The 13,264-nt window shown below is 36.9% G+C and overlaps 1 protein-coding gene across 1 annotated transcript in view; it reads left to right on the plus strand.

Moving 5' to 3' along the window:
- Positions 1-13,161, plus strand: part of PSMD1 (proteasome 26S subunit, non-ATPase 1) — a 92,940-nt gene extending 79,779 nt beyond the window's left edge. Inside the window, exons 20-25 of the mRNA XM_072796652.1 lie at positions 791-960; positions 2,040-2,132; positions 4,152-4,238; positions 4,749-4,895; positions 11,192-11,347; positions 12,949-13,161. Coding sequence (XP_072652753.1) covers positions 791-960; positions 2,040-2,132; positions 4,152-4,238; positions 4,749-4,895; positions 11,192-11,338 — 644 coding nt within the window. The 3' untranslated portion in view covers positions 11,339-11,347; positions 12,949-13,161. The remainder of the gene's footprint in view (positions 1-790; positions 961-2,039; positions 2,133-4,151; positions 4,239-4,748; positions 4,896-11,191; positions 11,348-12,948) is intronic.
- The last annotated feature ends 103 nt before the right edge of the window (positions 13,162-13,264 follow it).

A 13,264-nucleotide genomic window follows, 5' to 3' on the forward strand; every position in this document is an offset into this window, starting at 1 on the left:
GCTTAGATCTTAGCTCTTATTCAACTAGTTCTCAAACTGTGTTTCTCTGCACTCCCAAAAGGGATAGTCGAGGGGATGTGGCAGGAGGTGGGTGAACAAGACAAGCTGAGCCATTCAGCCAACAGCCCAAACTTAAAATTAAATCGAATTAGCTCTGATTTCATTGTTTCACATATTGTGCTTCTTTAAAAAAAAAAAAGTCATTTGAATCAAAGATCGGAGATTAAAAGTTTTCTTTTGTTAGTAGTGTTCTAGTTCAAGTGCTCAAGCCTAAACCCTCATTTTATCAATAGGAAAAGAGACTTTTTTACTGGTAAAGTGATTTGTCCAAGTCCACAAGGCTAGTTAATGTTGGAGCTGCCTGCATTTGGACATAACTAAAGCACAAAGAGTAAACTAAGCAAATAGTATCTACCTCTTGCCTCTTTGCTGTTGTTTGCAAATATGATGTGTACTGAAATTTTACTTTTTGTTAGCACATTAAAAACCCCGCTGTATAATATAGATTAATATTTAATTCAGTGTTCAGTTTTGATATCCTCTAGGCTTTGTTTTTGGAAAATTCCTACTTATGTAGGAAGAAGTCTAGATTTACTGATTCCAATTAAAATACAGCACTTCCATTCTTGGAGACTCTATTTAGTTCACTGGCTAACAAATTCCATCTACTCCGTATCAGTTTTATGAACTGTATGCTTAAAATAATCACCAAATGTTTCCTTAGTGTAATACTTAGGAATCTTTATACTGCCCTACTGGATTCATGTTCATGATTTCTCTTTTTCTACAGGTGGTCATAATGTCACAATCTCCTTACAGTCCAGGACTGGGCACACCCATATGCCTTCTGTAGTTGGTGTTCTTGTCTTTACCCAGTTCTGGTTCTGGTTTCCTCTTTCACACTTCCTGTCATTGGCTTATACCCCTACCTGTGTCATTGGCCTTAACAAGGACTTAAAGGTATGTTTGTGACACCTTAGTTTTATAGTGTATCTTCTTCACTGTATCCTAAACACCCACTCACAAGGATTTTTCATGAAATTTTAAAGATGAGTTGGCATTTTACCAGTTTTGTGTTTCCCCTTTAAACTGAGTCATCACCTTGTTGAATGGGGTGTGTCAGTGGAAGTTTTGAAAATTAAATCTCCTTACTAACTGTAACCTTGGATGAAGCAATTGAGAGGGAATGGTAAGAGAGAGGGCAAATACAAAAATACGAAAAGGCTTTATATACCACTCTCACCAATTTTATTTAATACTGAAGTTCAAAACAAGAATCTTTAGATTTCCCAATCCCTAACCTTTAACATTGTGGTTAAATGTCCTATGTGATCTATAGGGACTTTTTCCTATAGCACATAATTTTCTGATCTCTATTTATATTCTTTACAAGGAAAGTGGGATGAAAGAGACAAGATTCCTTATCCTAGTAAATGTGATGCCTGTTACCATTCTCTATCAGTGTGAATTGGATAAATAGAGAAGAATTCAGACTAGTGTATTTAACACCTAGTCAATTAAGTAATATGAAACCGACTTTTTCATTAGGCTCATGTTAGACTCTTAATATGGAGGAATCATGATGTGGTGTAGAAACTGTACAGACTTGTGTAGGTTGGTTGGAGTGGCATAAAGTTAGGTATTGAGGTTAGATAAATAACACTTTATAAAGGACGTAACAGTTGATCAGATACTCACACATGAGTGGGACTTAATCCACTGAAGCAAGGTGCACGGCCAGTAAAGATGAGATCAAGGGGTGCCTGTGAACAAACACAGAGCTTTAGGAAGGTTTAGGGTGCTGCAGGTAGTTCTGTAAAACACCTCATAACAAATTCAGAGTAAGAAGAGAGATACTCATAAGGGAGTACTGTAAGAGAACATTTAGCCTGGATTGAAACTTCTGACATTCCTTTGCATTGTCAAAGACCATAGAATTCCTTTTTTTTTTTTTTTTTTTTTTTTTTAAGACCATAGAATTCTTAAATCTTTATTTGGCTTCTTTTAACCTAAGGAGAAAAATTCTTTTATTTCTTCAGATGCCAAAAGTTCAGTATAAATCAAACTGTAAACCATCTACATTTGCATATCCTGCCCCTCTGGAAGTACCAAAAGAAAAAGAAAAGGAAAAGGTAGGTTTGTGTTCTCTTGAGCAGCATTTATACTTACACATAGAAGCTACTTAGTGTTTTACTTGGGTTTGTTTTAAATATTTTTGTGTTTTAAATTAGATATTTTCTTCTTTCTTTTTTTTTTTAAGATTTTATTTATTCATGAGAGAGAGAGAGAGGCAGAGAGGCAGAGACACAGGCAGAGGGAGAAGCAGGCTCCATACAGGGAGCCTGATGTGGGACTCGATCCTGGGTCTCCAGGATCACACCCTGGGCTGAAGGTGGCGCTAAACTGCTGAGCCACCTGGGCTGCCCTAAATTAGGTATTTTCAAAGTAATACTTCTTATGGTAAAATCTAACATTATACAAGAATATAAAGTAAAAGCCTTTTTTCTCTCCTGGTCATCCAAGTCCCATGTTGCAGGAATCATAATTTGTGAACATCCCCCCTCCCCCGATGTTTTCTCCACACATATCAATACTGTTTATACCACAGATAGAATTACTTTTGGTGTACTATTCTGCAGCTTATTGTTTTTACTTTAACAGTTAATCTTTAGGGCACCTGGATAGCTCAGTGGTTGAACATCTGCCTTTGGGTCAGGGCGTTCTCCCTCTGCCTGTGTCTCTGCTTCTGTGTGTCTCATGAATAAATAAAATCTTTTTTTTTTTTTTTTAATTAATCTTTAAGGGACATCTGGCTGGCTCAGCCAGTGGAATATACAACTCTTGATCTCAAGGTTATGAGTTCAAGCTCTACATTGGGCATGGAGCCTACTTAATATAAAACAAACAAAATAATGGTCTTTAAAAATGTCGATGTAGGGACACCCTCTGCCTATGTCTCTGCCTCTCTCTCTCTCTGTCTCATGAATAAATAAATTAAAATCTTAAATAAATAAAATTTTTAAAATGTCAGTGTATATGGATCTCGTTTTTTGCTGCAGAGCAATCCCTCTATGTATATATACCATTATTTTTCTTCTCAATTCCTCCTTCATCTGATAGACATTTTAAGTGATTTCTATTAATTATTATTACAAATGAGACTACAGTAAAAGGCTTTTTTATACATGTATATTTGTGAACTTGTGCAAGTATATCTATAGGTTAAATATTAGATATGATAAAAAATAATGTACATTATTTATTTTCATAGGTATTAACTAAATTTCCTTTCAAAATACATTTAACAACTTCTACTCCTCTATCAGCAATGTATGAGAACACTCATCAGTGTATGTTAAATCAAACCATAGTGAATTAGCCGCACTCCCCCCAATGTTTTCTCAGTAAAATTATCCTTTCTGATACTGTATATTTAGAAAAATGCTTTTTTTTTCCCTCAAGGTAGTGTTCCATATTAGCCAGTTGTTGATTTTTTGCTATAAACTTTGTAAATGGGGAAATTTATATAATTGACCAAATTTGAGGGTGGTGGATGATGAATATCCTGTGACAACATCTCATTTCATCAGCTCTGTTACAAACTCTCAGCTTTTGGATCAGAAACAAAATCAATACTACCAGTCTTTCAGAGTCCCTTTTCACCCTCAATTTCAGTGAGACCCATCTGGAAAGGTAATTCTACACTAACCACTCACTCACTGTGTGTTACAACTGTAGGACATCTAATTCAGTAAGAATGTATTTATGACCAGGTTTGGAGAAAAGTTTTATGTTCTCTAGTACTTTCCCTATGAAGTAAAAAAGGGTGCAGCACCTATATATATCAGAATCTCATGATCGCAAACTCACATCCAAGGTAGGCTACAAATTAAAAAAAAAAAAAAAAAAAATTATATATATAGTGATATGCTGACTCAAGCCTCTAGGAACTCAAGAGTCACCTGAGGACCATAGTAGTAAATAATGTAAATAAGTGTGCTACTTGCTTTTCCCATTTATTCCCTAATAATTTTATTTTTTATGATACTTATGCCAGGAAACAAAGCAGTACTGTAGAACTGAGTTCTTTTTGGGCTTGTACCTTCATATATAGGTAAGGGATTATGATATACTCTGTTCACTTCCTCTAGGTTTCCACTGCTGTGTTATCTATTACTGCCAAGGCTAAAAAGAAGGAAAAAGAAAAAGAGAAAAAAGAGGAGGAGAAAATGGAAGTGGTAGGTATAATTTGGTGGCCATGTGGGTTGATATATCTATACTGTCATGGTCCAGATTCTTCCTGAAGTGAACATTACCATACCTTGCTCTTGGCTTCCTTTAAATAAGTATCCCATTGCAAGCGTAGAGATTCCTCTAGTTTTAATGGGAAGATACTTGAGTTCTTGGAGCAAATGACAACTAAAGGGCAGTGTAGAATTTTCAGATAGTAAGATAATGGTGGGAGGAAAAAAGGCCCTTTCAAGCAAAGAGAATATCCTCTTTTTCTGGTCTCTTCTGGTTAGAAAAACCTCATGCTTTAAAACCAAGTTAGTTATATAACATTCTCATCCCTAAGCACAGTTATCCTCTCCATCCTCTGAATCTAGTATGACTTTGGTTGTACTTTCATTATATCTAATCCTAGCTACCTTTTGTACCTACGAGTTGCTTAGTAAACTTGTAAAACATTATTCAGTGATATGGAAGAGAAGTGAACCTTTGTTGGGCCATTTTAAAATATTTTCCAGGATGAAGCAGAGAAAAAGGAAGAAAAAGAGAAGAAAAAAGAACCTGAGCCAAACTTCCAGTTATTGGATAATCCAGCCCGAGTTATGCCTGCCCAGCTTAAGGTCCTGACCATGCCAGAGACCTGTAGATACCAGCCTTTCAAACCAGTAAGTTATCAATGGCCCTTAGCTATATACTAGTGGGATATTAATTCATGGGACAGTGGTATATTGACAGAGGATAAATATCCAAAGCAGTGGAGAAAGCTCTTTAGTACAAATAAATCTCTTAGCAAAAGAGTATTATTCCCTTCTATTTCATATAGATTTGGAAGAGATTTTTTTTTCCTGTGGGTAACCCTACAAACATCCTTTTATCTACCAGAAGCTTACACTATAGAAGTTCCTAATAGAGCATCATGATTAGGAGCATAGACTCTGGGACCAGACATCCTGAGTTTGAATCCTGATTCTACCACTTACAGCCTTCATAATCTTAGGTCTGGTACTAAACCTTTCTCCACCTCAGTTTCCTCTACTGTAAAATAAGAATTATACCTAACTCAGGAATGTGACAAAGAGGGATCCCTGGGTGGCGCAGCGGTTTGGCGCCTGCCTTTGGCCCAGGGCGTGATCCTGGAGACCCGGGATCGAATCCCACGTTGGGCTCCCAGCATGGAGCCTGCTTCTCCCTCTGCCTGTGTCTCTGCCTCTCTCTCTCTCTCTGTGTGACTATCATAAATCAATAAAAATTAAAAAAAAAAAAAAAAAAAAGAATGTGACAAAGAGTGAACAAGGTAATACAGTTAATACACAAGTACTTGGAGTATTGAATTTTACAATTTGAATCTTCCTGACATTTAATTTTTTTCTAAGGAAGAATGTTTAAGGTTAGAAACAAATGCTGATCAGTAATTTGAGAAATCAGTAATTTCTATGTTCTTGAAACTGGAAAACTAAAAAGCCATTAGTAAGCACATTTAATACATCCAGATCTTGGACCTGCCTAAAATGTCATAGATGAGATTTCTTTAAAAAGTAAACTATTCTTATCAGAAAGTGGTCCCTGATGGTGGCGAGTGGAAGGCATCTCTCACCTATACTTGCGAGCCAGGATCTTACCTGACTAGATTATCAGCTAGAGAAGACAAGGACAGAGATGGAATATGGCTGTATTTAGTGGTGAAAAGCTAGAGTTAGGTGGAACTGAGTTTATATCCCAGCTCTACCATTTCTTAGCTATATTATTGAGGCAAGTCATTTAATCTTTTCATATTTCAATTTTCTCATCTATTAAATGAGCCATTGTACTACCCACATCCTAGGAATGTTGTAAAGATAAAATAGGTCATTATATGTAAAATACCTAAAACAATGTCTGGCACATGGGAAATCCTCAATAAATATTTCTTGATGGTGATGGCAAGTCACCACACATCTGTAGGTAGCAAGACAACTAGGCCAGGAAGGCAAGAACAGCTTGAAGATCTTTTCTCACCTCCTATTAATTCTGTTGTTGCAAGGACCTAATACTGCTTCATCTGTAGTGTTTAATGAATGAATTGATAGAATCACCAATGGATACCTTAAATGTAGTCAGTGTCTTCTCTGGAGCCTAGTTCATCCAAGTGGGAATGTTTACAGAGAATGTATCCTAACAGTGTCTAGAAACTGCTTTTGCCAACTGAAGTGGGGTATATTGAGAATAGATATGTTAGTGCACAACTAGTGAATACTTTAAGTGTACAAGATACCTGATGTTTTTGACAATTATGAAGAATTAAAGACAGCAGAGTATATGCTACATATCATGAGGCCATATGAGACTGGTATGTTTTGGTTGGAAATTAAATGTTAAGCCTTTGCTCAGAATAAGGAGACACTGTAACAGTTATCTCTCTATAAGTCAAAAGACTGCCTTTGTGCAACAAGAAGTAAAGGCTAAGGAAGAGTTGCCAGCTCCCTGGCTAACTGTTGAATGTGTGCTTCCCTAATACACACACAGCCCCTCAGCAAAGACTGAGAGACCTTTTGGTTCCAGGTGTTCAAGGAAATCCCTGTCCAATCATAGTTGACCACTCAGTTGAGTAGCGACTTCCATGGACACAAATAGGAGAAAATACTGACTTTATACAAGAAGTTCAGAAAAGTCACAAAACAAACCAACAACAACAAAGGTGGGGAAGGGAGAAAACCTGATTTCCAGAGTTGCCACACTATATTAATTTAATGTCCAGTTTCAACAGAAAATTACAAGACATCCAAAGAAATAAAAACCTTGACTTCATAGGCAGACTAAATCACCCATGTAAAATATGTTCATAGGCCTAAAGGAACTATGTCTAAAGACCTAAAGGAAAGTATGAGAATGTTGTATCAACAAATAATATCAGCAAAGAGATAGAAATCATAAAAAATGATCAAGTAGAGACTGTAGAGTTAAAAAAATCCAGTAACTGAAATGAAAATTGTTAAAGGAGCTCAGCAGCTGTTCTGAGCAGACTTGGGCAACCCTGAAGATAGGTCAATTGAGGAACAACTTAAAGAAAGGGTGAGGAGAAATGAACAGAGCCTCAGAGACATGTAGAACAATATTAGGCATACCAAGCCACCTAAAATGGGATGGTGGGTAACTGAGAAAAAAAGAGAAAAGTGTAGAAAAATATTTGAAGAAATAATGGCTGGAAACTTAACAGATTTTATGAATAATAGTAATCTACATATCAAAAATGCTCACTGATTAACAGCTGATTTATTGCCAGAAACCGTGGAGGCCAAAGACAGTAGGATGACATTATTTGTAGTGCTGAAAGAAAAGACTCTTCAGCCAAAACTTCTCTATCCAGCAAAACTATCCTTCAAAAATGAGGGTGAAATTAAGACCTTTCCAGATAAAAAAAATCAGAATTTTTTGCTAGCCAATCTGCCATACAAGAAATACTAAAGTGAATGTTTCAAGTTGGAATGAAAAAACACTAGACAATAATTTGAGTCCACAATGAAAAAACAAAGAGCACTTGTGACAAATATAACTATGTAAGTAAACTATGTGAAAGATAGTATAAATGTATTTTTGTTTGTAACTTTTCTGTCTGGTTTAAAAGACAAGTGTATAAAGTGTATAAATCATAAATTGATGTGACACACTGTATAAAAATGTAAAGTTAAAATATGCATTAAATAATGTCAAAGTTCTGGCTGCTGTAGCAGATTGCCACCTACCATTTAAAACTGAAGGACTAAAAAAAAAAAAAAAAAAAAAAAAAAATTAAGGACTTAGGGACACCTGGGTGGCTTAGCAGTTGGACATTTGCCTTCTGCTCTCAAGGCATGAACCCAAGGTCCTGGGATCAAGTCCCTTATCGAGTTTCCCATGGGGAGCCTACTTCCTCTACCTGTTTCTGCCTCTCTCTATGTGTCTCTCATGAATAAATAAAATCTTTAAGAAAATAAAACTGAACGGCTTAAACAGAAGACATTTCTCACAGTTCTGGAGGCTAGAAGTCCCAAGGTTAGGGTGCCAACACAATTCGGTTCTTCGTAAAGGCCTTCATCCTACTTTAGGGATGGCCTTCTCATTGTATCTTCATGTGGCAGAGAGGAGAGGGAGAGAGAGAAAAAAAAACAAGCTGTTTTTGCATCTCTCCTTATAAGGGCACTAATTTCATTATTAATGAGGTCTTTACCCACATGACCTAATTGTTTCCTAAAGGCCCACTTCCTAATACTACCTCTTTAGGGGTTAGGATTTCTACATATGAATGGCAAGGTGGAGAGACACAAACATTCAATCCAGAACAACACAAAGGAGTAGGGAAACACAGCTATCTTAAAGTGTGGTTTTTGTATACTGTTGAAATTAAGTTGCTATTTTTCAGTGAAATTAAGATGATGTTAATTGTTACCCAAAGGTAACCACCCGACAAAATAATTCAAAAAACAGGCTAAAAGAAACCATAAGGAAATTAAACTAGTACACTAGAAAATATCTATTTAATACCAAAGAAGCCAGCAGTGGACAAATTGAGGAACAAAAATATAAGACATGAAAAATCAAGAGCAAAATGGCAGGAGTAAATCTTAGTAATCACATGAGATGTCTTTTCTGGAATAAGCTCTAGGCCCACCATGGGCCTAGAACTCACGACCCCAAGAGAAGAGTCTCATACTCTACCAACTGAGCCACCAGAGGCCCTTAATCACATGAGATGTAAATGAACTAACCACACCACTTAAAGGGCAGAGATGAGTCAAATGGATAAAAAAGAAAATGATCCAACTATATGCTCTCAACCAGAGACACACTTTATGGGACACCTGGCTAGTTTAGTCAGCAGAGCATGCAACCCCTGATCTCCAGGTTGTAAGTTCAACAGATTACTTAAAAAGTAAAATCTTAACACACACACACACACACACACACACACACACACCCCTTAGATTCAAAGATTGAAGTAGATTAAAAGCAAAACGATGGGAAGATATTCCATACAAACAAGTAACTAAAAGAGAGCTAGAGCAAGCTGTACTAACATCAGACAAAATATACTTTAAGAGAAAAATTGTTGCTGGAGACAAAGAAAACATTTTACGATGGTAAAAAGGTCATGAGCACCTGACTGGCTCAGTCAATCATGCAACTCCTGATCTCTGGGTTGTAAATTCAAGCCCTATGTTGGGTATAGAGATTACTTATAAAAAAACAAAAACTGAACTATGTAGCTATAAGGCTCTTTCCTTATGTTGTTTATATTGCAGGATTTGAGTTGTATTATTTCATTCCACTTGTTACAACCTGGAACCATCTGTTTCCAAAAATATAGGAAGTCCTTTTTGTGTACATAGGTATATCTTCTGTTCTGGTAGATCATTCATCTCCGTTTGGTCTTTTATAGGCTCAGGTAAACTTTTAGGCCATGGAGGATTAGGACAGTGGCCTTCTACTGTGATTGCTCTTGAGTGAATATTGGTAGGAAAGGCGGGTCCATTCATAAAATGGCTCTCTTCAAAGAAAGCAGGAAAGAGTTAGAAATTAATGTGTATGGATATGTGTGTGTTGAGAGAAGGGAAATAGCGCAGAAATTCATGCAGGCATAGCAGTTCTATAGCATGGCAGGACAGAGTTCCAATGAGTAAAAATCAGATTAGGTTTACTGCAGAGCTATTTGTATATATGTGAATCATTTGACTAATGTGCTTATGCTTCTTTTCCTTCCCAGTAATTTGCTTTGGTAGAAATAATGTTTTTCCAGATGTGCCCTGCCACTGTTGACTGATTTAATTACAAAGAGCAGCTTTCCATTTCCTTTGACACAGGCAAGCAAATAGAATAAGATTAGCACACAGAGATGGGTGAATAGTTTGGTGTGTGAATTCCTGCTAACATGTTTGGGAGAGGGCTTACAAAAATTGCTTCTACAGTCTAGTTCTTTTTTGGCTCTCATCTACTACCTCATCTTGTATCACAAGGATTTGTAGATTAAAGTAGAAAACATTGGGTATATCTGTGATATTTATATTGTTCACTCTGTCATTCTGAATTCACTGGAGAGAAATTGGCTTTTCATTTGTAGATTATCTTTTGTGTCCAAAATGATAGTTATCTCACAAGTAATAAAGTATCCATTAGAGTAGTGTGCTTCTCAAAAATTTTTTTTAAGATTTTATTTATTCATGAGAGACACACACAGAGAGAGGCAGAGACAACAGGCAGAGGGAGAAGTAGGCTCCATGCAGGGAGCCTGACGTGGGACTCAATCCCAGGTCTACAGGATCACGTCCTGGGCTGAAGGTGGTGCTAAACCACTGAGTTACCCAGGCTGCCCTGCTTCTCAAACTTTAATGTGCATACATATCACCTGTGGATCTTGTTAAAGTGCAGATTCTGTAGATCTAGGTCCTGCTATGTTTTCTGCATTTCTAACAAACTCCCAGGTTATAATGATGCTAGTGATCCAGGAACACGTGTTGAGTAGCAAGACATTAAAATGCCATATTTGGACAGTAAACATTCTCCCTACAGTCAGACCAAGGCAGTGCTGGACATACTATTCCCCATTTGGGATGCATCATCTAAATAGAACAGCACCACATGTTCCACCATCCAGAGCCACTGGGTTAAGTTTATAAATATTTCTTATAGATTACAATTTTCTTTATCTTTTGTAATGTATACTGGTGTTGCTTTCGTCATCTAGTCCTCAGACTAACCTGAAGGAGTGGAAGAGGAAGATCTTACTAGCCGCTTCTCACAGTTGAACAGTTGGTCATGGGTGTAGCGTCACACAGGAACACATGCCCAGGTTTCCTTGTCTAGTGAGGTGTAGTTCTATTTCAGTTGTTTCCTTCCAAATCATTTAAGTAGTATTAAGGTATCATTTAATAAATATGTACTCTAGATTCTGGAGCAGTCTGAAAATATGAGGGGAATTTGTGCTTCTTCATTCCCTGCTCTGTATTTACAGCTTTCCATTGGAGGCATCATCATCCTGAAGGATACCAGTGAAGACATTGAAGAGCTGGTGGAACCTGTGGCAGCCCATGGCCCAAAAATCGAGGAAGAAGAACAAGAGCCAGAACCTCCAGAACCATTTGAGTATATCGATGATTAAGAACCAGAGGTATGTGTGGAATGAAATTGTATTATCAAGGGAAATCTGTCAATACATCATAAATGGCCTTGTGTTACTTTTTCCATTCTTTGTGCTTAAACCCTGTGTACCTAAATGGTATTAAAATTTCCCCTCTTTTTGACTTCTTCCTGCATATATAACCTTCAATTCCTTTTTCTTTTCTCCTTTGACTCTCTCTCTACCCTCTAGTGTTTGACCAGTGCTATTCAAAGTAGCTAAAAACTGTTCTCCTGAGTCCTTGAAGAGGTAGGGAGCTTGCTCCAAAATGTTAGTCTACTTTTTCAATGCTTCTTTCGTTGAAAAAACTGGCTTACTCCCTCACCGTAAAAAAAACTCAACTGAACTGACAGTTTGCTCATGATAGAGTTGATTTACACTTTGACATGAGCCCCTTATTATAGATCAGTTACCTTTATGGCCAGTACTAGTTTATGGATCACTGACTCATCTCTCTCTCCTTTCCCTTTGGTGGCAAAGGCTTTTGGCACTAAAAGCCTTAATAGCCATTTATTCACTGTAGCTATTGAACATGTAATGTGTGTAAGACACGGTGCTTAAAGGTACTTTGGAGTCAGTTAGACTATAAAGCTTTGTCCAGTTGAAAAAAAATTTTATGCCAGTGTTCTAACAGTGTTCAAGTAGGTCTTTCGATGCAAAAGATTGGAATAATCTAATGTCATAAAATTGTCGTTCTTATTTTCACCCATTTTTTGAATAGTCATCACATATTTGAAGATGCATATAAACTATATAAGCAAGGTTTTCTTATTCCACCCTTTTACAAATATAAACAAAAAAGAATTTACTCTTCTACTCTTTAAAGAAAATAAGAATAGTATCATTTATTACATTATGACAAAAGAAAAATACATTTAAATGCTGGGCTGAAAATCTAGCACCTTGAGTGTTACATACTGATTAGCAATTAATGAAAGCTTTTACAGAAATCTCAGATAAGTATTCAGGCAGAAACCTTGCCATTAGTAGGAAAATGTATTCAAGCCTCTGAAAGTGTTTGGACCTTTGAGAGAGGGAGATTTATACTAACTTTCTCTCTATGTAAAATTGCTTTTGAGAATTATCTTTAGGCCTTTGATGATTTCCTAAGCCTTACCCAACCAGTACATGGTGGTATCGATACATAAGCACTCAGTCTCTATGTGCAACTGAACAGACTCACATTGGCCCCCCAAACCTTTCACCATTCCTTACTGCAAACCCCCTGATTAAGTCTTTCAAGGCAACTAACTACAAGATGGCTTAGAAGTAGAAATTGGATTTCTTTTTTAAGTAAACTCTACATCCATCGGGGACTTCTATTCTCAACCCTGAGATTAAGAGTCACATGCTCTCCAACTGAGCCAGCCAGACACCCCAGAAATTGGATTCTGATTAATTTTCAAAAGGATAAAATATTCAGTTTAGTAGGAGTGTAAAAACTATAATTTGTCTTAGCAAAGACTGGCATATTAGGACTGCATAGGCAGGGTTAGGAGCTAGTTTTAGATTTCAACAGCTAGTGATAGAAGAAAAAAAAATTTTTTTTAACAAAGAATGACCCTAGCTGTCCCCCCTATTTCCTTCCCAAGGATCTCATTGCTCATCTGAAGAAGATTGTCCAGGCCTGTACTGGAGATGCTTGTGAAGAAATCCATGCTGAGACCTGCTACTCACTGCATGTACCATTGCCTCTGCGCTGACCCGAAGAACCTTGTCTCCAAGTCTTTGGTGAAGAGAAGATATATGATTATTTAGTGTGCTCTTTCACAGAACTTGGTTTTCAAATAAATATATTAAAATCACCAGATGGACAAGGACTTTTTCATTTGCTTTTCAGCCTTGATTTTAAATAAATGGACCTAATACCCTTTCTCCTTCACCATGAAATGCCTAAACCCAAGGAGC

Source organism: Canis lupus, chromosome 24 (assembly GCF_048164855.1).
Source record: "Canis lupus baileyi chromosome 24, mCanLup2.hap1, whole genome shotgun sequence".
Taxonomy (NCBI): Eukaryota; Metazoa; Chordata; class Mammalia; order Carnivora; family Canidae; genus Canis; species Canis lupus.